We start from the raw sequence: 24,286 nt of genomic DNA on the forward strand, positions 1-24,286 counted from the left end.
TAATTAAATGCCAGAACATTGCACATATCCTCTATTAGACAATAAGCTTCTTTAAATATAAGACCCATGTCTATCTTGTTTCATGTGCATTTAACACCTACCCAGCAGAGCAGCCTGCACATAATAGGCTGTTCATTGGTGGATGTTTTCCATATGAAGTAATTTTCCTTAAATCATCCTGGGATCAATTTATATTTTCTATATAGTTTCTATATCTATATAGTTCATTCTATCTACTTGGTGGTGCTAGTGGTAAAGAACCTGCCTACACGTGCAGGAGAAACAGGAGACACAAGTCTGATCCCTGGGTCAAGAAGAACCCCTGGAGGAGGAAACGGCAACCCACACCAGTATTCTTGCCTGGAAAATCCCATGGACAGAGGAGCCTGGCAGGTTACAGTTCATAGGGTCACCAAGAGTCGGACAAGACTGAAGTGACTTAACACGAACATAGAAGAGAATACCATCTCTTATTTTCCATTTGTCCAAAGCTAATCTCTTCCATAAAACTTTTCCTAAATATCCAGACTAAACTTTGGAAGGGATGGATATGTTTATTACCTGAATTGCTGTGATGGCAAAACACGTGTATCCATACATCTAAATCCACCAAATTATACACATTATGTGAAGTTCTTTGTATACTTCAATAAAGCTGTGGGAAAAGCTTTTAGAAGAAAAAAAATTGTATAGACCTGGATTTTAGATTCTAATCCACTCCTGCAACTTATTAGCTGTTGATATTGGGCAGATTACTTAACATTTCTGAGCCTTGGTTTTCTAATCTGGAAATAATAATACCATTTACTTCACAGGATTATAGCTTTTTCTGTAAGGATGAAATGAACAAATTCTTATAAAGTACATGGTATATAATAGTCCTGCCATATTGTAAGCACTCAATAAAACTTAATCATTATTCCACATTCCCTCTCGTGGTTTGTAACATTCATTTGGCAATGATTATTTATCGATTGGTGACATATGTTCTAGTTTTGCTTGGAACTTAATTTTAAATCAAGCATTATTAATGGATTTTTAATGGGCATATCTTGTTTTCTTAAGTAAAGCATAGGATAACTCTGATTATTGAGTATATTTCTACATGCCAAGAACTTGACTAAGTGTTTTCTGTAAATATTTCATTCAATACTCACAGTAACAGTATAAAACAGCCATTATTTCCATGTTATAAATACAGCAAAACAAAATGATGTAGAGAGTAAACAATTTGTTTGCATTGTCTAAGATGGAAAGTAGTAGAGCTGGGACAGTTCTTGAAGGCAAAGATAATATTTAATTATATGTTTCCCAGAGTACTTATTATATATTCATTAATACAGTCACAACCTATGGTCAGTGTTGTTTATTTCTATCTATTCTGTTGCTATGATAATTGAAGCATACATATTTGGCATGTTAGCATTTTTGTTTTTGATATACCTTAATACAGATAATAAAGGGCCTTACTTTTCACTTTTAATAAACTTTTTTCAATTATCATCTTAGGTCGCAATATAAGATCTTCTCCCATATCAGTGACAAGGGCATGATATACTTTTAGTGTATTTCAATATAACTAGAGACTTTTTCTTTTTATACTATTCTCTATCCATTTGTGTTAGGCTTCCCAGGTGGCTCAGTGGGTAAAGAATCCACCCGCAATGCGGGAGACACAGAAGATGTGAATTCAATTGCTGAGTTGGGAAGATTTCTTGGAGGAGGGCATGGCAATCCACTTCAGTATTGCTGCCTGGCAAATCCCATGGGCAGAGGAGCCTGGCAGGCTACAGTCCACAGAGTCAGACTGAAGCGACTGAACACACAGATGCACTTGTGCTAGTCTCTATCGACTTTTAGCTTTGTACACTTCTCTGCATTAATGATGTTTCTATAGTGAACTTACTATGAAAGAAACACTAAATAACATTTGCTTCACACTCTTGATTTGGGAAAAGGGGCTGAGGCAGTGGAGAAACAGGCCAATATGTTTAGCTGGTGGAAGGCAGAAAAGGAATCAGAATGACTCTTTATCCCCACTATTATGCTCTTTTAGCTAAGATACACTGTCTCCTGAATACAAATAAATGCCAAATTTTTCATATTCTAATCCAGTCCATTTATGATGTGGGTTTGGACCAGTGCCCTCAGTTTGCTTGTTATTAAATATTCTCAAATAAGAAGTGGGAAGATATAAAAATAGAAAATATTTGAATAAGTAAAAGTCCTGGGCAATTTTTCCACCTCTCTGCCTTTGATCCTACTGCTTCCCAAATGTAATATCTTCTCTCTAGAAGTTCTTACAGCAGGGTTACTCAGAATGGTGGATGGACTAAGACACTCTGTGAAGAGACAAGTTCAGAAGCAGACAGTATTTATAAAATATTATAGCAGCTTGCTGCTACTGCTGCTGCTAAGTCACTTCAGTCGTGTCCGACTCTGTGTGACCCCATAGACGGCAGCCCACCAGGCTCCCCCGTCCTTGGGATTCTCCAGGCAAGAACACTGGAGTGAGTTGCCATTTCCTTCTCCAATGCATGAAAGTGAAAAGTGAAAGTGAAGACGGTCAGTCATATCCGACTTTTAGCAACCCCATGGACTGTAGCCTATCAGGCTCCTCTGTCCATGAGATTTTCCAGGCAAAAGTCTTCTAGCAGCTTAATAGAGTAATTTATTCCTGTTAAAAATAACAATGCTAAAACTCTGTCTTCCAGTTTATATTCTTTTTACTTCATTTTCTTAGTAACTAATTTTAATTATACTCTGTGGAGATATTGATCTCCAACAGATTAGGAAGGAAACAGAAAATGTGAAAGGCACTGCTTTAACAAGTCCAGGTTCAAGAACCATTAATTCTTCTCAAAAGCATCCCTGATGTTCTTGATGCAGAGAGCGTTTACATTTTATAACATTTGACCTAAGTCCCTCTTATAACTCTACCTGGTATACCTAGACTATCAATTATTTGTGTGCTGTTTTTGCCTTTTCTGAATAATTCCAACCTCCTTCAGGACAGGTTATGTATTTTTAATACCTCGTAATTGGCGTATCGGAGAAGGAAATGGCACCCCACTCTAGTACTCTTGCCTGGAAAACCCCATGGATGGAGGAGCCTGGTGGGCTGCAGTCCATGGAGTCTCTAAGAGTCGGACACGACTGAGCGACTTCACTTTCACTTTCACTTTCACGCATTGGAGAAGGAAATGGCAACCCACTCCAGTGTTCTTGCCTGGAGAATCCCAGGGACAGGGGAGCCTTGTGGGCTGCCGTCTATGGGGTCGCACAGAGTCAGACACGACTGAAGCGACTTAGCAGCAGCAGCAGCAGCAGCAGCAATTGGCTTTTACTTTATAAATTGACATTACACTAATGGACTGAATGGATTAACCATTGATAATTATTCACAGGTTTTGAGCAGAAAAAAACAAAACAAAACAAAAACAAAGAGATAAACTCTTCCTAAATAGGGGAAAAAATTAAGAGCAAAGAGTTTCGATACCACCCAATTCCCCATCTTGTAAATGAACGTCTCCCATTTCCCTGAACCCACATAGAAACCCTATGTCTGTCTAATGAGAAGCTAATAAATTGTCAAATATTAACTTTTAAAATAAAACTTGAATTCAAGAAACTCTGCATAACTCCTGAAATTTTAGTCCAAGCTAAACAGATATCACATGTACAGTAGTTTCACAAAGCAGTATCCAGAACACTCAGGTGTGTGCACGTGTGTACCAACTCCAGTGCATCAAGACTCAAAGCCTCTACCAGTGGAGCTGATACTATTCCTAATTACTGATTAAGGAAAACAGAACAGAACCTTTACTTCAGAAGTCAGTTCTAGACCCCACTCACCAAAGTATTCATCGGTGGGTGGATTTTCCATGTCATACAGCATCTTCTTGGTCAGGTGCTCGAGCTCATCTTCAGGGCGGAATGAGGAGGGTGCAGCTGGAGGTCCCATGGACCCTGCTGGTCCACCCTGAAAGGCAGAAAACACAAAGTTCTTTAAGGACAATCTAGACATCAACCAAGGCAGCCAGTAGTGTTTGCACTGGACAGGGCTATTAGAAGACCTGGGTTTAGGATTGATTGGCTTTACCAGCTATTCAAGGTCTGACCTTGGAGGTACCACTTTATTCACTTGCCTTATCTAGATAAGCCATCTATCAGGCTTTAGAAATTCATGTGTAAAAAGAATAGAGCTGTATTTCATTCAACAATTGCAAGCAGTCTCTATGCGCCAGTTGTATATTTGTAAAAAAAAAAAAAAAAAAAAGGATGACTATATTCAGTCTCTTCCCTTATGCAGCTTACAGTCAAGGGAGAGATATAGGCACCCTAATAATGAACAATAAAGCAATTGTGGAAAGTGCACAAAGGGGACTCTGGCATGAGAGGAAGAATTCCAGAGGAGAGGAGAGGTGTCAACACAGATTAGGACTTATTCAGCTGAAGGAGAGGAAACATACGGGTTGAAGTATCTTACATTCAGGTGAGGAAAAAACCAGGTGGCTTAAGGAGCTCCTGGCAGTTGTATATTTTGAGACCATATGTAAAGCTTGACATAAGAAAGAAGATGAATATTATTGGATACATGGGGTCCAGAATGTGAAGGAACGTGTGTTCCAGTTAAGAATGTTAAATGCCCCTCACATCCCCACCCCACTAGACCACTCCTGCACTGCAAACAAACATATCAAATGAGAAAGTAAATCACCAGCATTAAACACTGGATTGGGGTTCAATAGATGGATGCACCTGGATGAAAGCAATGTGAGGGAATCAAAGGTCAAGGGAAAGAACACTTGAGGTGATCAGCCAAGAAGCTGCCAGATGCAAAACAGCTTGTGCTATGTAAATAAGAGGGAATTTCTTATATTTTCCTTTTCCTATATTCTAACTTTGACCATTTCCGATAGCATACCCCAGTATCTTCAAAGTATTAAAAACAGAAAGACTGTTATAAGTTTAGAAATAACAGTGATGATGTTCCCTGTGGCTAAGGGGAAGAACTGAGATAGGGAATGCAGTTCCTTGATGTTTATCCAGTCTTAAAATCATTGACCAAGTTTCTCCTTTCATGAGTAGTTTACAAGAATCAATTCAACAAAATATGAAGCTGCATATTCATTCACACATTGTCTTTACTATACCAAATGAGTTCTTGGATGTGAAAATCCCTCGAAGTCCATATCCCTGTGCAAAAGTTTCATGATTATATTACCAGAATTTATTTCAACAACCAAGAGGGTTATTAATTATTTGTGTTATGTTTAAGGCATGAAATGCCTTCTAAACTAAATACATGTGAAATTGTTGATCGGTACCTATTTGACCTTTTACTCTATAATTATTTTTCGTCTGGAACCTGCAGAATCATTACCTCACTACTCATTGTGAGGTAAAGAAATTGATGCCCCAAAAGATCAGGGCAGGGCTGATTAAGGTAAAGCCAGAACAAGAGCCCATCTTAGATTTACTCATTTATCCTGCTGCTGCTGCTGCTGCTAAGTCCCTTCTCATCTCAGTTGTATCAAACAACTTTTGTACAAGTTTTTTAAACTGTTGTATAAATGTTGTTGCTGCTGCTAAGTCCCTTCAGTCTTGTCTGACTCTGTGCGACCCCATAGACGGCTGCCCACCAGGCTCCCCCGTCCCTGGGATTCTCCAGGCAAGAACACTGGAGTGGGTTGCCATTGCCTTCTCCAATGCATGGAAGTGAAAAGTGAAAGTGAAGTCGCTTATCCTAGGAACATTAAATATTAATCTCAGGGCCTCCTCTAAACTGCAAACAATGTCTGTCTTATAGAGTTAGTGTGAGGTTAAAGAAGCTCTTGACTCATTCACATTTCTTTTGCTTATTAGTTTATCCACACATTCTTACAGGGTCTATTTGTGTACCCTCCACAAGCATAAAGATGTGTTAGACACCGTCTTTGCCTTTGAGAGGACTTGAGTCCAGTGAGGGTGAGAAACACACACAAATGATTCTTTACAAAAAGCACACTATATTGGTGGGAATATATGCAGATACGAACATTGGAGTGATTTGCTGGTACTATTAAATTTCAAATTGCTCATATATGCTATCAACTTTTAGGAAAATTTTACAGAAATATTCATATAAGAACATAAAGTTACTGTGGCCAATGACAGTGAAGGAATATATGGTGTAGCAGTGGCATGATGGTTGGAGATAGTGCTTTAGCAAAGTGAGCCTGTGAACCTTTCTGAACTTCAGATCTTCTTCTGTAAAATGGGCTTGGGAATGCTACCTCACAGTCTTTGTGACAATTAAGATAACTTGATTTTTGGGCTTCCCTGGTGGCTCAGTGGTAAAGAATCTGTCTGCAATGCAGGAGACACAGGAGACGTGGGTTCGATCCCTGGATCAGGAAGATCCCCTGGTGGAGGGAATGGCAACCCACTCCAGTGTTCTTGCCGGGAAAATCCCATGGACGGAGGAGCCTTGTGGGCTACAGTCCATGGGTTCACAGAGAGTTGGACACAACTGATGTGACTGAGGATTCACGCAGGCAACTTGATTTTCATGCTAAATAGAGCTTAACTACTACTTTCAAGCCATGGTAACAAAGGGACTCTGGATCCCCCAACCTGCCTCAGAGGGAGAGGACTATCCCTGTACAGTGACAACAATGAAGACGAGATAGGAAAATTATCTATATTCTTTTTTTTTTTTTTGCAGGTCTGCAATTAAGAGAGAACTTACACACCAAATTTGGTATCACCTGGCTCTAAAACTCTGCATTTTTTTAAACCAAACATTATTTTCCATAGAGAAAAATGCTAGAAAAGCATGAAATATTAATGGTGGTGGCTGTTTTAATTTAAATCAACAGCTAGTAAAGAAAATCTCATAACTCCTGTTTCCAGCCCAACCCTCAGAGAATGGACACAATTTATCATTGTTTGGCCCTAATATCTCCTTGCTTTCCTTTTCATATAAACAAAGAAAGAAAACCAAGTTTGTCCTCTGTAAATCTAAGCCAGCAGTTCAGATTCTACCTTTAAGAACATACATTTCAAGCAGAGGTCTAATTTCAAAGTATTTACCATGTCAGTGTTTCACTGATTTTGAGGGGAAAAAATGTGTCTATTATTTCTTTTATTCTACAAATACTCCTTCCTATTTGTTTTTGATACTGTTTCTGAAGTAACACATTTGGAAAGGTTCTTTTCTTTTAGATTCTAATCTCATATAATGGCTGTCCTGGAATCTTAGTATTTCTTTTGAATAAAATATTTTCCCACATAGCTCAGTTGGTAAAGAATCTGCCTGCAATGCGGGAGACCTGGGTTTGATTCATGGGTTGGGAAGATCCCCTGGAGAAGGAAATGGCAACCCACTCCAGTATTCTTGCCTGGAGAATCCCATGGACAGTGGAGCCTACAGTCCACGGAGTCGCAAGAGTTAGACACGACTTAAGACTATCTTTCTTTCTTCTTATGACTAAAGACCCCAAGAGATCATCTCTCTCAGTGTTTCTGGGTCTTATTTGGCTGTAGAGCTCTCTCCACATGTGCTGTCTCCAGTGGGTAATGCTCAAAATCTGTGGAAACATACTGGTAAAACCTCAATTTCTTCCCAGTTGTCTCTCATACTCAGAAAAATACAGCTCAGGACTTTCTTCAAGGTTCAAGTCTCAAAGTAGTAGTTTATAGTACTTTTCTCATTGGGATGAAGAGACCCCTTTCAATTTCTGTCTTGCTTAGAACTTAACACATCCTAGGAAAAATTAATAACTGTCTGATTCATTTTTTTTTAACAAGCAGTTTCTAAAATTGTGTCTGGGCAATAGACCACAATTGAAAATTTTTAAGTAGGGGTGAGAGAGGGCTGGCAAGATGTGTGATGCATTTTTTGCTTTTTATGTCTTCAAAAGTAGAAATGTGAATAGTACCAGCAGTATACTCATTGTGACACAATAATTCCTTGTATCTATATGACCTTTCTCAAAGTGCCTGCTTCCACATATATGTACTCTCAAATGTTTAAACAACAGGCTTGTGTGATACGGGATCCCTTTTTATGGATGAGGAAACTGAGGCTCAGAGAAGGTAACTGAGCAACTTTGTGTGAAGTACCAGCTCTGAAAGATAGCAGAGCCCTGACTGAGACCAGGTGTGTTTCGGCTCCACTTCAAAACCTCTCTGGGCTTCGACATTGTTGTCTCCAAGTACTTCTAGCTCTATTATTTTATAGTCATTTGGATTTTAATCTACTGATTGTATTATTTAATAAGCAAACATGTCTTTCAGAGTGGAGACTTACTGCTAAATAGTGAAACAAAAGAACTGCAAAACAAGTATAAACACAGTCTTTAACCTTTTCTAGGGAAGAGACATTCTTATAAGTATCAATATTAATCACTAGCATGTGTGTTCTTTGAAATGCCTGGACCTCCTAGTAAAGGTGAAAAAAAATTACATGATCCACAGATGAGTTATTGAGAAGTAAACTTCAGAGAACTCCTTCAAAATTCTCTTAACATACTTTTCCTAAGGAAACGCCAAGTGCTAAGCACTATCATTATAAAGTCAAATTATTCAGGATTCATGCATGCCTCTGACAACTCAGTTTAGGAAGAAAGAGACAAGAAAATAGGCAATTACAGTAAAGTGTAAGTACGAAAAAACAGGTATGAATTCAGTGTTCTGAGATAGCAGAACACTGCCAGAAAGGAGGTACTATTTAGTTTGAGATTAAAGGATAAACTGGATTTCACCAGGTGAAAAAAAGGAAGACAAAGGAGAGAGGGAGGGGGGAGAGAAAGAAAGAAAGGAAGAAAGAGAGAGAAAGAAAAAGAGAAAAGGAAGAAAGGAGGAAAAAAGTAAAGATATTGCAAGAATAATATGCACAAAAGACCATGAACATTAGCAAAAATGTTAAGAAACAGAGGAAGAACAGAGCTAGGATGAGGCTAGAGAAATGGACTGTGGTCAAACTCAAGACTGTTTCAGGCAACAGACAACCATTAGGAGATGGTTGGATGGCATCACCGACTCGATGGACATGAGTTTGGGATGCTCTGGGAGTTGGTGATGAACAGGGAAGCCTGGCGTGCTGCAGTCCATGGGGTCACACAGAGTTGGACACAACAGAGCAACTGAACTGAACTGAGGAGATTTAAAATGATCTCTCTACTGAACTGAACTGAGGAGATTTAAAATGGTCTCTCTTTTTTTGGTCTTTTATATTTTGTCCTACCTCCTTTCAAAGAGAATGGGCTGCCTTTCTGGGTGCCTGGTATCCTCTGCCAGCATTCAGAAGTTGTTTTGTGGAAGTTGCTCTCAGCACTCAAATGATCTTTTGATGAATTTGTGGGGGAGAAAGTGGTCTCCCCATCCTGTTCCTCCAGTATGCAGGTCAAGAAGCAACAGTTAGAACTGGACATGGAACAACAGACTGGTTCCAAATCGGGAAAGAAGTATATCAAGGCTGTACATTGTCACCCTGCTTATTTAACTTATATGCAGAGTACATCATGTGAAACTCTGGGCTGGATGAAGCACAAGCTGGAACCAAGATTGCCAGGAGAAATATCAATAACCTCAGATACGCAACCCCCCTTATGGCAGAAAGCGAAGAACTAAAGAGCCTCCTGATGAAAGTGAAAGAAGAGTGAAAAAGTTGGCTTAAAACTCAACATTCAGAAAATTAAGATCATGGCATCCGGTCCCATCACTTCATGGCAAACAGATAGGGAAACGATGGAAACCGTGAGAGACTATATTTGGGGGCTCCAAAATCACTGCAGATGGTGATTGCAGCCATGAAATTAAAAGATGCTTGCTTGCTCCTTGGAAGAAAAGTTATGACCAACCCAGACAGCTTATTAAAAAGCAGAGACATTACCTTACCAACAAATGTCTGTCTAGTCAAAGTTATTGTTTTTCCAGTAGTCATGTATGGATGTGAGAGTTGGACTATAAAGAAAGCTGAGCACCGAAGGATTGAAGCTTTTGAACTGTGGTGTTGGAGAAGACTCTTGAGAGTCTCTTGAACTGCAAGGAGGTCAAACCAGTCAATTCTAAAGGAAATCAACCCTGAATATTCATTGCAAAGACGGATCCTGAAGCTGAAACTCCAATACTTTGGCCACCTGATGTGAAGAACCAACTTATTGGAAAAGACCCTGATGCTAGCAAAGATTGAAGGCGGGAGGAGAAGGGGATGACAGAGGATGAGATGGTTGGATGGCAACACTGTGCGATGGATGTGAGTTTGAGTAGGCTCCGGAGTTGGTGATGTACAGGGAAGTCTGGCGTGCTGTAGTCCATGGAGTCACGAAGAGTCACACATGACCTGAATTGAACTGAAAATGGTGGGTTGACTTTACTAAAGTCATGCTTCTGAAGTATGTCTTTGGTGAACACCTCAAACACCAAAGAGAATGATTCCTTAAAAATTGCAACCAGACATCATGCGATTTCTGAGCAATTTAATGGTTAATATGCCTTAAAAGAACTGGTATTTACTAAGTACATTTGCTAACTTCTCACCAAAATGTGTTTCCCCTTCCTTCTGAGCTCATAGCTAGACTATTTTCCATATATGACCATATGAAAGATAGGAAGGAGGGGAGCTCACTCCTGGAGGAGAATCATCAACTGCCTAGGCTTGCCTGCCTCCAACTTACAGAAGGGAGACTGGAAAGATATACACTCAGAAGTTAACGGTTAAAAAGTGACGGGCCAGTGGTTTACAGTCTTTTTATTTATATTTTCCATTTGTCTACAATGAAAATTTTTTCCTTAGATAGTAAAAAAAATTTTTTTTTCCTGACACAAACGTGACAGGAAACAGAAAATGTCCAAATATCTACATCAGGCTCTTCTCTGCCATGGTTCTTGTCTTGCTAGGAGCCCAGCTACTTATCATTCCAGGGAAAGCTTAATATGAATATGGTAGCCAAATTTGGATCTAGACCCCTGGTAAAGGTTATGGATGACACTGTGAAAAAATAAGGACAGTTTCTGCAAACAAAATGCACATGGACAGAATCTGCTTGGTGAGCAAAAAAAACCTCTGCCAGATAAAGAACAACACAAATGAGAGTATCTGTCATATTTGTATAGTACTTCATTGTATTTGAAATGTTTTATACTTTCTTACATCAAAACCTATTAAGTACAAAAGACCTATTTCTCTCTCTAATCTTAGTTCTACCTCTAACTTGTCCAGTCATTTTGATCAAATCATTTCTATTCCCTGAACCTCAGTATCTTTATGTGTAAAATGGTGTTTTCAAAGATTCCTTTGAGTCTATCACACTTTTGTGCCTATAATATGAAAGGCACATACCATTACAGATACTTATAGTGAAATCACAGATATTCATATTTACGGATACTTTGTAGTTTATTAAAAACAGACACACACTGAGTAAGTGGAAACCTCATTATTACAGAGATTTCCACTTACAGGAGGACTTAAACTACTTATCAGCATCTCCTGAAACAATCTAGAACTTCATTCAGCACTCTGAATCTGACTAAGCAGCTGGCAGGTCACAGGGTTTCTGCAGCCTACAGAACTTTCACTACACATGGGGCATGAAATCAAGAACATACAAAAGCTAACCACCCTTTCCTACCACCACTCCTTCTTGGGTAGAGAAAGCAGAATTCTATCCCTCCTAAAGAGAAAAGGAAGCATGGTAAACTGCATACACTAAGGCGCAAACAACAGAGAGCTCTAGGAGAACACCTGCCTCCTTCAGTCTTTGTTATCACCAGTTTAATTATTTCAAAACATGTGCTAAGGATCCATGTTACAAAATGGCTACTTAAATCAGTCATCATATTAGACTCTGAGTTACTCTGATATTGACCTCAGCATGGGCCATCTTTCCTCCATGAGTCCTTCCCTGATGTTGATTTCCTAGTTACAGAGTGCTGGGTAACTTAACCTTAGTGAAAATCTTAACCTTACCAGAAAAGCACCGCCCAGGCAGATACGACACCAGGAAAAGGCAGCCAAAATATTCAGAGAGACTACATGATAATGAATACTCTATCACTCTGGGTACCAGAGCTGTTCATTTTTCTTGTCCATTTGCAATGATGTACAAGAGGTTCCTTCTCTCAGAGGGAAAATAACTTCAATTATGTGTTCTTGAAAAAAGAAACATCGAAATTATCTTCTTTCAAAAGGTAGAATTAGTCCCGTTTTGGAGCTGAAAGCCTGCCAGAAAAAATATATTTCTGATATTTTTGCTCTTTTTTCTCCCCCTATTTAACAATGTCAAGTTTGCAGTTTGTAATTTCCTGAGGCTGCTTCTACTTTCTGACTCTCACTGAATTATCACACTCTATGCTCAACATCTCACTGCTTAGTCAATGGAGCACCCCTTCAGGCCAAGGGCAGAAGATGGGCTGAATACTCACCCTGCTTCACATTTAAAGCAATGGATGGGTCACAGAGAAGGAAGGGGCAGGAGAAGAACTACCTATTAACAATTAGAAACCCACAAATGAAACATTCCTTACAGCTTCATGGGAGCAGAAAGGCATGCTCTTAGCTCTTCTATTCCTAAGGCCCATTTTCTAAGGCCCATTTCTATTCCTAAGGCCCATTTCTCCCATAAGGAGAATGAATGGTTAAAGGCACAAAGCAAACCACTAGAAAACTCGACTTTAAACTTTTGATTCTAGCTTGGAAATCCATGCCAGTTAGTTCTCAACTTTCAAAAACTTGGTTTTCTTATAATCTCTTTTTCATGCTCCTTTTCTCATGCCATGTACTGATACCCCTAAATCACTCTTCTTAGGCCAAATTTGGAGATACAGGCAAGGACTGATAAGCCTGAATGATAGCATAGTGGAGTTACTGGATGTCACTGAATCCTGGGGAAAGTGCTAAGTGTCCACTGAGGGCCCAGTGTGTTTGCAAACCAGGGCATTATGGTGGTGTAGCCTGAGCTGAAAGTGGCTTCCCTCCACACCCGTCCCTCCCAGTCCCCACGTGTCAGGGTGACCTCAAGAATGCCCCGACTTTGAGCATGCTTATTCCTGGGCCTGACGTCTAGGGCACCATTTCAATTCCCCACGGATTTGTTTCTCCATTAGACTTTTTCATCCATAAACTGGAAGATAATAATATCTAGATCATATGAAGAAGCTTTATGAAATATTAAATGACAGTTACAATTACCAGGAAACAACTTACAAACCACTAACTAAGATGGTTTTCTTCTTGGAAGTAGAAGGTTTGTAGAGTAATAGTAACTCTTCAGTCTTCTATTTGTTGATAAATTACTTCAGTCTAATGTAGTCTATTTCAATTTCACATTAATTATTGTAGCGAGAGATGTAATTCCTTAGTCTTTTAAACTATAAACCTTGAAATACATGACATTTGGTGAAGGTATGCTATGCTGGTTCTCCAAATTGTTAAACTGTTGACATCTTAGCCTTTGGCATCAAAGATAAACAGTAAAGCAGAGCTCATGTTTGGTTATTCAGAAGGAAGTAGCCTCCTTATGTTTTCCTGCCTAGATGAGCTCCAAGCAAAAACGGCATGTCCATGGATGCTCTCCCACTTGGTAGGCTGCTATGAAAAGTGAAAAGCAGGAGCCCTAGATATTCAGGGTCAGAAAGAAAGTAAAGCAAAGATCTCTTGCCAACCAGTTTCATAGTTCTTATTTCACTGCTCTTTCTCTCCAAACTTCCATATTCTCCATACTTTTATCCTTTAAGAAGGCAGGCTTTCCTTAAAGGAGAAAGCCAGTGGCCTCTGTGGCAAGTGCTAACATCCCCAGCAAATTGATTCCTGTACAAGGCTAATAGAAACTATTTCCACAGCACTAGAGCTAAAACCTACCTGCATTTCTTTGCTCCATTAATTAGGCTTTTTGTGTGTTATGCAGAAGGGATTTGACATAACAAAGGCAAAGCAATGACAAGACGTTATTTCCATTGGTAATTTTCACCTCAATGAGACTCAATGCATAGAAGTTTGATGAATGGGATGAACTATTATTCAAGGTTGTGTTTTCAAACAAAACCAAATCCTGGTCTTTGCTGTGCTTCACTAGTACCCAGCAGTGACTTTGGTTGTGAAGATATTTCATCTTTATTTGGTTGCCTGGAACAATGCAAAGGGCTAGTTGCTCCAACATCAGGAAGGAAAGAGCTATGACAATGCACTGCTTTCCATGCACTGCCACACAGAAAAGCCATCCTCAACTAGACATCTTAGTGTTTTTCTTACCAGGGCTCCGGCCTTGACCAGGGTTCTAATTCACTAGGGCCTTATCAATTTCTTATTGTTACATATTTAGATTGTTTCACAATTCTAGTCATTTCATGTTAAAAAAAAAGACTGACATTAAAACAGTAATCTTCCCTTGTGGCTTAACAGTAAAGAATCCACCTGTAATGCAGGAGACAGATTTGATCCCTGGGTTGGGAAGATCCTCTGGAGGAGGGCATGGCAACCCACTCCTGTATTTCTACCTGGAGAACCCTATGCACAGAGGAGACTGGTGGGCTACCGTCCATAGGATTGCAAAGAGTTGGACATGAATGAAGAGACCGAACATGTATGCTGATAATAACAAATGTATACAAATATATACGTAAGAGTGCCAGTGTGTTTGTCTCTGTAAGCATAAAGAAAAAAGAGATACTGGAAAGAAACAAATATGAAACTTTTAACAGCTTATTTTAGGATGATGGATTACTGAGTCAGTATTTTTCTTTAATATTTTAAAATTAAATAAATAGAATATAGTAAAAAATGAATGGGCCCTAATGAACTACTATGCAAGACATGAGATTTCAGTCTTATCTTTAGCATTTTCAGATACAGAGCCAGAAGAAAAAGCACGTGAAGTGGGGACAATTTGCTTTAAAAAAAAAAAAAAGGGCACCTAGATTTTCAGTCAGATATGCACAGAAACACTTTCCTACTATACAAGCTGTTTCTATCTAAGTGGGCTTGACAGATGCCTGAACGTGACACAAGACACTGAAATAACATGCAAATCAGTTTTCGGTTTTAATATGCAAATATGATGCTTGGCACATCACTTTCCATGGCTGAGGTAAATTTCTGTTTTTGAGTTTTTCGTGGGAAATGCACGCCAGCAAACAAATGGTTAACTCCTCATATTTCACCTAACACAAGGTGGTTTTCATTTGAGTCAGAAAGGTTCTTGCTCAGCGATCCAAGGCACTTTGGATGCAAAGGAAGCGCGTGTGTTTTGTTCGGTAACAATACCACTGGCAGCAAACAAGTCCATCCCCTGACAGATGCACTGATCACATTGGATTTCTGGGCCTCGGCAGGCAGGCAGGCAAAGTGTCTTTGGGAGAATAACAGAGAAAAGGTTTTTTGCTTGACCTGTGAAAATCAAATCAAAGTAGCTCAACATGGTGGAAGATTAGCTTCTGGAGACAAAGAGGAAGGAGTCAAAAGTCCTTGCTTCCAGGATACTGAAGCAGTGTGGAAAATTGTAGCCTCATGAAATCTACATTAAATTATCCACAAATACTAGTAATTAGGCTTTATGGCAATCATCAAGATAATTTAGGTATACTCAACACCTCAATTACTGGAATTGAAATTCCAGTTTAAGGAATTTTTAATTCAGTCAAGAAATCAAGGCACATGAGGGAGAAATAATGAATGAAGCAAAACACTCCTGATGCTAACCAGTATGGTTTAGATACTTCAGAGTCTAGACTCCAGGAGCTGGCTACCTGCTTGGGTTCAAACTCCACATCCTCTACCTGACTCTTGGGTGACTCAGGGCAAGACACTTCTTGTTACTAAATATCAGTTGCCTAAATGGTATCATGGAGTCAAATAGGATTTATCCCTTGAGTTAAATGAGATGGCCCATGGAACTCATTCACTACCAGCACTAAGAGCTTATTCTTACCCTTAAAAACACGCTATACCATAACACAGCCATTCCCCAACTTCTACTGGTTTCATGGAAGACAATTTTTCCATCGACTGCGAGGATGTTAGCGATGGGGAGCGGCTGTAAATATAGATGAAGCTTTGCTGGCTCACCCAAGACTTAATTCCTGCTGTGCAGCTTGGTTCCTAACAGGGAATCCCCGTAGGTTGGGAGTCCCTACTGTAATAGATACTATGTGAATACAACAACGGATGATATGGATTTAGAGGAAAGAGTTTATGGAGGACCAGGGGATGCCAAAACCAGGGAGGATAAGCTGGCTTTAGGATTCAAAACAAAGGAAGAAAAACCTTTGCATTTCCATGATCCTTTACAGGAACAAGGAACTCCAAGGCAATACTCACACATGCTACATTTCATTTAATATTTTTTAAGGCAGGAATGTGTGTTTTTTGTACAAAGAAACAACCATGTTAGTGTTTTGTTAAGTGACTTAGCCAAAATCACACCCATAGTAAGTGGCAGAACCAGGAGTTAAACATGAGTCTTTTGATCCAAGCTCAGTGTTTTTCCACTAATTTACAGCTGCCTCTATATATTCATTTAGAAATATGAAACTTACATGATCTGTCATAAAGGTTAATCAAGACAGTCAACCTCACTGATTAAAGCATGATGCTAATTATACCAGAGGTTGGAGACCAATGTGGCCCCGTTTACTTTCAGAAACATTGATTGTGGTGTAATGGAGAAAGTGTGGGCTTCAGAAGCAGAAAAAGCTGGTTCAAACACCAAGTTATATTCCTTATTTTGCATAACATTTCACAAGTTTTAAAAAATTTCTCTTAGCCTAAGCATCTTCATCTGTAAATGGGGTCAAGGGGCAGGCAGAGAAGAGGGAATGTTTCCACTTCAGGGCCATTGTGAGTAATACCTAAGGTGATACATGGCATGTGCTAATATTTAATAGGGGCTCATGACTTTCATTAAATGCTCACAAACAGTCTGTCAAATGCGAGCTATGGCTGCCTTTCAAATGTGGCAGGAAAGTGGATGAGGGACTGTGAATGACTCATGCCATTCAGCAGCACTGCAGCAGAGGGAGAAAAAGAGCATGCCCTGACAATGAATCTAAAGGCCAGCAACACTGAATATTTCTAACCGATCAGCAACTTTGATTCAGATAACAGTAGTTCTATTGAAGAAATATCCCTTTCCATAAACTCTGAAAGGCAGAAATATATACATACTTTATGTATTTATTGATTTGTAATTGATGAGACTGAAAATAATTACAGTATCTTGAGTAGTTTAGCAGGCACTATACAATGTTCAAAATATGTTAACTCATTTAATCACTACAGCAGCCCCATCAGATCGGAGATCCGATTTTACAAATGAGAAAACTGAAGCACAGAGATCACCTTGATGGTACCTGGGAACTTGGAATCTGAACGCTGTCATCAATCCAGAAAGTGCACGTTTAAACATTACCCAACTGCTCAGACTCTCAACCAATCTACACATTGTTTCAGAGGGATTTTATGACCTATCTACTATGTTTAGGAGGATTTAATCTTGCATTATGCCTTAAACTATCAAGGGAAAGTTCCTTAGTGACAAATATTAACAATTTTATAATTTACAATGTTGTGTTAGTTTCTGGTGTACAGCAAAGTGATTGAATTATATATACATAGGTGTGTGTATGTGTGTGTGTGTGTGTGTGTGTGTGTGTAAATATTCATATTCTTTTTTATTATTGTTTCATATTCTTTTCCATTTTAGTTTATTCCAAGATATTGAATATAGCTCCCTATGCTATACAGGAGGTCCTTATTGTGTATCTCTTTTATATGTAGTAGTTTGTATCTGCTAATCCCAAACTCCTATTTTATCCTTCCCTGCTTTCCCTATTGGTAACCATCAGTTTGTTTTCTATGTCTGTGAGTCTGTTTCCATTTTATATAGTATGTACATGTATAGTATTTCCTCTGTGTAGAAAGATGGCAACCTAGAAAATAACAAGTGTCCTGGGTCATTCTGATGTAGATCGAATGAGAGACTTAGAGAGATAGTGCTGGTTTGGGTGTTTTCACTCATGATTCAGCAAAAGTAGAACTTCCCATCAAAAGATTACTTCCTTTATCAGTCTCTGATACCAGCTGGAGAGGTAATGCTAAATCTTCAGACAGAAAAAAGAAATGATAACTAGCACTGTACTGGAGGTGGACAAGGGGAAAAATCATGTAAAGGGTCATTGATACTCTAATACAAAAAACTGGAAGATGATACCATTCCTGAGTGACCACAGAAATATTTTTTTTTTCCTGTTGGGTTATAGCACAAGCATGAATAAAATACTATGAAATATTCTATTCTATAAGAACTCAGGCCTCACCAAAATGTGCCACCCTGTAATCTATTTGGGAAGTAACTGTAGATCCTCTGCACTCTCCGAGCATTCCAGAAACAGAAGACACATTAGAGAGGTCATGCAGTGGGAGGTGAATCCCCACATTTATAATGAGAACACTGAGAGTCAAAGAGGGGAACTGAGCTGTCCCAGGTCACCTAAAAAAGTGAGCAGCAGACTACAGGAGGGCTCAAATCGGGAAAGCAGGTCTATTTTGAAACTAGCTTTTTTTTTTTTTTCCCACCATGAAAGATGCACTCAGCACAGTGATGCATTCTCAGTGCCCTGTAAAGTATGGTCCTTCTTGGCACAGAGCTGGGAGCCCTCATCTCCATTTATGCAGCATTCTGAACTCCCAAGATGGAAGCTGCTGTAAAGTGAAAATCATGGTGTTATTCTCGGCCGGCCTACACAGACTGACAGCAGCTGGCACACACAGATGTTGTCCCCAGTGGAGCCTTCAGGCTGTGCTGCTGCCATTCCCCTGCCAGTCTCCCCTTCCTCGATGTAACAAAGGGCGGTTCTCTTCACACTGTGCAGCATCTGTGAGCCACCCTCTGTCACAGGTGAGTCCAGAGCCCTAGGCAAGTTGGCCTCAATCTCTCCCCTCTCTTTTTGTCTGATCCACTGTTTTCTCTTAGAAAGAAATACTTCCCTACAGTGAGAATTTTCTTGATTCAGAGTCTTATTCAATGCCCAGGGCTTACAATAATACCATTTACAGAGTCACTATTCTATACATGTATTATCTCCTTTAACCTCTGAAATAAACATGAGCACTTTTGTTACCTCACTTTACAGATGAGGAAACAGACACAGACGCTCTGAAGAGCTTTTCTCAAAGTCACAGAGCTGGTGTGAGAAGGAGCTAGAATTTGTACCCAACCACACTGATTCTTGGAGAAGGCAATGGCACCCCACACCAGTACTCTTGCCTGGAAAATCCCATGGAAGGAGGAGCGTGGTAGGCTCCAGTCCATGAGGTCGATAAGAGTCGGACACGACTGAGGGGCTTCACTTTCACTTTTCACTTTCATGCATTGGAGAAGGAAATGGCAACCCACTCCAGTGTTCTTGCCTGGAGAATCCCAGGGACGGGGGAGCCTGGTGGGCTGCCATCTATGGGGTCACACAGAGTCGGATATGACTGAAGCGACGTAGCAGCAGCAGCAGCAGCAACTGATTGTAGAAACTGTCTCCCAAGTTTTAATAACTAAAGATTAAGACCCAGAAGGATGGGGTTTAAAGTGTCACTCTAATAAGAATGCAGTGGATTTTCTATGATTAAGTGACACAAACATGCAAAAGTTTATTGTTGTAACACCACCATGCGTGTCATCATAAACTCTCCATGTTTCACCATCTCTGTCATTCTAACTATTCTTCGGTATAAAGTAGGAAGCAACTTATTATTGGCTTTATTCTTTTTCTAACCAAGAGATATATTGTAGTGACTGACCCAGGTCATTCAGTAGTGTCTTAGCCCTCATGACAATGCTGAATGTTATGGACTTCGCTTCCAGTGCTTTTTTAACATAAAATGAGCTTTTAGGAGAACAAGGATGAGATGTTACAGTAAGTCAAGCACATTGAGGATCACATTGTTTCACATGAGATGAAACCTGGGAAGTTCTCAATAGCATATAAACTAAACATAACTGAGAAGATGATTATAAGTAATACATTTATTCAAAGTACAATTGCTGAGTGCCTAGCAAGTGTTAGAGCTAAAGAAATTAAAGATATAATTGAGACATGGCCCTATCCTCTAAGAGATGTAGAAGGAAATATTCGACAGCTGGAACTATGCAAAAGTAAAATATCCAAAAATACAATAACCAAAGTCAAATGTTTTAATCAATGCTACCAGAACACAGAGAAAGAGGAGGTGGCTCATGTTGGGCAGACGAAAGGATGCTCACAAGGGAAGGTGGCATTTTAATCAGGTCTTGCACAAAGATGTAATTTGGACATCAGAGATGTAGCAAGAACGACATTCCCGGTGAAGACCCCCAAGAGGGAAGCGTGAGGTAGTCAAGTTGATAAGTTACCGTTTTTCATATCAGGTAAAAATCGTATATAATTGACCCTTGGTACTTATGCCCCTTTATGCTCCCTTTTGTTAGTCTCACTGTCTGTGCATGAAGATGTCAGTGATATTTTGGTGAAAGAGAGGGAACTCTCTTCTGGGGCATCCACCCTGCATGAGGTTGTGGGAGACGTTTCTACAGATTAGCCCATGACTTCAGCACTGCAGGTCAGCTGTTCCGGACTCAGGTGAATACTACTCACTGATATTTGCTTTTCATTGCTAATCTTAAAGAAATGATTGCTTTAATGAGAGGCTGAAGAAAACAAGCACTGAAGTGGTTGTGATGATTTCTGATGCTAACACCTCAGGGCTAGAGGTGTTCCTAGAGGAACGTCAGAGTAGAGAAAGATGGGGGCTCTGGGCTTTTGCTGCAAGGGCTGTGCCAACACACGAAACATGAGGATTGGGATGGAAGTTGTTTATTTACTTGTTTGTTTGTTTTTGCAGCTTTCATAGAAGGACATGCTGCCTTTGCATAAAGCTTGGTTGTACGTTTTCAGGACTGCTCTCCATTTGCCTTTTAGGTATTTACATCCCAGTGGATATGAAGCACTGTCATATAAAGCCTATAGTACCATAAAAGCCAGACTGAAAAACGCAATGTACTCTACTGTTTCTGTAGCTTAATCCACAAAAATTACTTTCCCCAACTAAGAAATGCACATAGGAAACAAATACAGAGCAACCTGATGGCTAGGAATTTTAGGCCCCTCTTTGCCATCAACTTGCTGACTGCAATTTAGTCATTTCCCCTCTCTGGGTCTGGTTGCCTCCAATGGCTATAATCTTCAACCTCTTAATGCATATGTTTCTTGGGGCCAACAAAGGGAGAGGGAGGGGTAAAACTACTCACGCAGTCTGTGAAGAGTAACATGCATAAGGGGACACACAAATCATGCTCACCCCCTCCCCCTCATCATCCCTTCTAAGATTCACTGAGTCAGGCCCTGTTCTAAAGACTTGGAATGCACCGTAGCCTCCCAACCTCCTGCTCAGGCAGTTACTCTCATTGCCCTCATTCAGTGATGAAGAAATTGAAGCCCAGAGTTGTAAGTAGAGTACGCAAGGTATCCCAGCCAGGACTGAAGCGCGACTACAGACCGTGGACTTGGCTGCTATTAATATACCGTGTGTGGTATTAGGAGTGTTGCATTATGGGTGTTCATTTTCTCTTCTGTTTTCTAAACTTTTGGTGGTGTCATTATGTTGCTCTTGTAACTGAAAATTAAAATTTGTTAATCCAAATTGTATTTGCTAAGCACGCACAAGGTGGCAGACCCTGCATCAGTCAGCACATTGATTAGAAAGGTGAGGATAAAATTAGAAATGCAAACTACCCCATGACACAGTAGCATAAACTGACGTTAAATGTAGCTGATACTGTTTACGGAAAAGAAATGGATTGAAGTATCCTAAAGGGTAAGAAGGGGCTTCTCCAGTGGCTCAGTGGTAAAGATCCATCTGCCAATGCAGGAGACACAAGTTTGATCCCTGGGTTGGGAAGATCTCCTGGAGCAGGAAATGGCAACCCGCTAAAGCATTCTTGCCTGGAAAGTTCCGTGGACAGAAGAGCCTGGTGGACTATAATCCATGGGGTCACAAAACAGCTGGACATGACTGAGTAACTGAGCACACATGCAAACAGTAAGAAAAGGGGTCTTGGATGAAGATAAATAGAGTGTTAAGTGGCAACCACATATTCCAACTAAAAATGTGCAGGAATTGTACTCAATCAATTATTCACACATTATATGAAATGGCATTAGATCTCTTTCTCCAAATGAGGAAAACAGAGGCCCAGGAAAGTTAGGGAGATTGTCTGCAGTCTTGCACGTAGTTCAGGAAGAGCCAAGATTCAAATCCTGGTCTGTCTGGCTCTCATGTTTGCATTCTTCATCATGAAGCTACCTCTAGAAGAGGAAGGAGGGTGTGGAAGGAGAGCAGAATGTTGTGACTATTCTCTTATCCTACCTGGTTCTGACTATAGGGATTTCGGTGAGTATTTATAGAACCCATCTCTTTTTCACACTGCTATTTATCAGCCTTTAAAATGTGCTATTGCTTCTGCTTGAAGGGAACATAAAAATTAGGACAGCCTCTCACTTCCAACTTGTAGATTCAAGAAACCTGGAACATTTTTGAGGACATTAAAAAGATTAGAAGTAAAACTGGGAAACAAATGAAAACTTCTCTTTAAACAAGTGGAGCAGTCCCTTTAATAAAATAATAAAGACAATAATAAAGAAGGCTGAGCACTGAATAATTGATGCTTTTGAACTGTGGTGCTGGAAAGACTCTTGAGAGTTCTTTGGACAGCAAGGAGATCAAACCACTGAATCCTAAAGGAAATCAACCCTGAACATTCATTGGCAGGACTGATGCTGAAGTTGAAACACCAGTACTCTGGCCACCTGATGCAAAGAGCCTACTCATTGGAAAAGACCCTGATGCTGGGAAAGATTGAGGGCAGGAGGAGAAGGGAACGACACAGGATGAGATGGTTGGATGGTATCACCAACTCGATGGATATGAGTTTGAGCAAGCTCCAGGAGATGGTGAAAGACAGGAAAGCCTGGTGTGCTATAGTCCATGGGGTTCCAAAGAGTGGGACATGACTGACTGAACAACAAAGTCCCTTTAAAGCCACAGATTTATCACTTTGAAGGGTACATCATACCTGCATTACTATGGCAAACTCTTAGGCTTATAAGTTTAGGTTTACCAAATTTTAACTTCCAAACAGAAAGCCTGACCCATGGCAAACAACAGGCAGGCAGATGGAGGCTGAGATGTCAAGCACAGATACTGAATTCAGAGGCCACAGGACTTAGGATTTCAGCCCTAGATCTGCTACATACTAGTCACACGGCCTAGCCTATGTCATGCAATCTCTCAAGACCTTCTTCTGGACCAGATGGGTTCTATTATAGTTCCCATGGTAGATTTGAAGATAACTACCCTTGGAAGCATGATATAAATCTTTAAGAGTTTGGCAAATGTAAATATTGACAATATATTGAATAGAAAACATGGTCTATGACAGAATAGGTTTACCTTGGGATCAGTCAGGAAAGAGACACAGTGATTTCACAGGTCAGAGAAACATATCAATCTTAAGAATCCCATCCTGAATTTTCTAAGCTCACTCAGCTAAAAAATGAACTCAGATCTCCTGATATACCAGCATGTGTTAACCAGACCAAAAAATACTTCTTTCTCACGGTTTCTCCGATGTCACAACAAACATCTTACACACACATAGCACCAGGAGCTTTATGACTTTGGATGAGTCAGTTTACTTCTGTGGGTCTCAATCTCCCTGGTGACTGAATGGATAGAAGTATTGAAATTCCTACCCTGTGGACCTCAGAGAGATTTCATTAGGAATGAGTGAGATCATGAATTGAGAAAATGTTCTGAAAACAACAAAAATGTCAAACAGAGGCCAGGGACAGCCAACACCACTTCTTTAAGCCACTGTGAGAAGGACTCACTTGCAAATACAATTATAAGCACAGACAACTCAACTTCTCCTGCCAAGAAGATTTGTTGCCTTTGATGAAGTGATAGCATTTTGGCCAGAGAGAAAATTTCGTCATTTTCCTTTGACCTTGGTTCTGACTTTTGCAAGATGCATGCCTGGGATTCAGGGATTGAGGATCCAGAAAGCAACACAGATCCTGACTAGTTCAGAGTCTGAGTAAGAAACTTGATCACTAAGCAAGCAGAGAAGGGATCTGCCAGTTTCCCAGTTTCCCAGGCTGAAATCTCCCCAACCCTCAGGGACCAGAGTACACAAGCCTTCCCACCAGCCAGACAGCAGAAGTCTACTTCCTGAATGCCTACCACATGCCAGGCACTGTGATACAGAAAGAAACA

At 40.0% G+C, this 24,286-nt stretch overlaps 1 protein-coding gene across 11 annotated transcripts in view; it reads right to left on the reverse strand.

Moving 5' to 3' along the window:
- The window catches only part of LPP (LIM domain containing preferred translocation partner in lipoma), a 758,565-nt gene that overhangs the window by 201,058 nt on the left and 533,221 nt on the right, over positions 1 to 24,286 (reverse strand). For all 11 annotated transcript variants that reach the window (XM_019958232.2, XM_070802158.1, XM_070802171.1 and 8 more), the window contains one exon: positions 3,856 to 3,982. In XM_019958232.2, coding sequence (XP_019813791.2) covers positions 3,856 to 3,982 — 127 coding nt within the window. The remainder of the gene's footprint in view (positions 1 to 3,855; positions 3,983 to 24,286) is intronic.

The sequence above is a fragment of the Bos indicus genome, chromosome 1 (assembly GCF_029378745.1).
Source record: "Bos indicus isolate NIAB-ARS_2022 breed Sahiwal x Tharparkar chromosome 1, NIAB-ARS_B.indTharparkar_mat_pri_1.0, whole genome shotgun sequence".
Taxonomy (NCBI): domain Eukaryota; kingdom Metazoa; phylum Chordata; class Mammalia; order Artiodactyla; family Bovidae; genus Bos; species Bos indicus.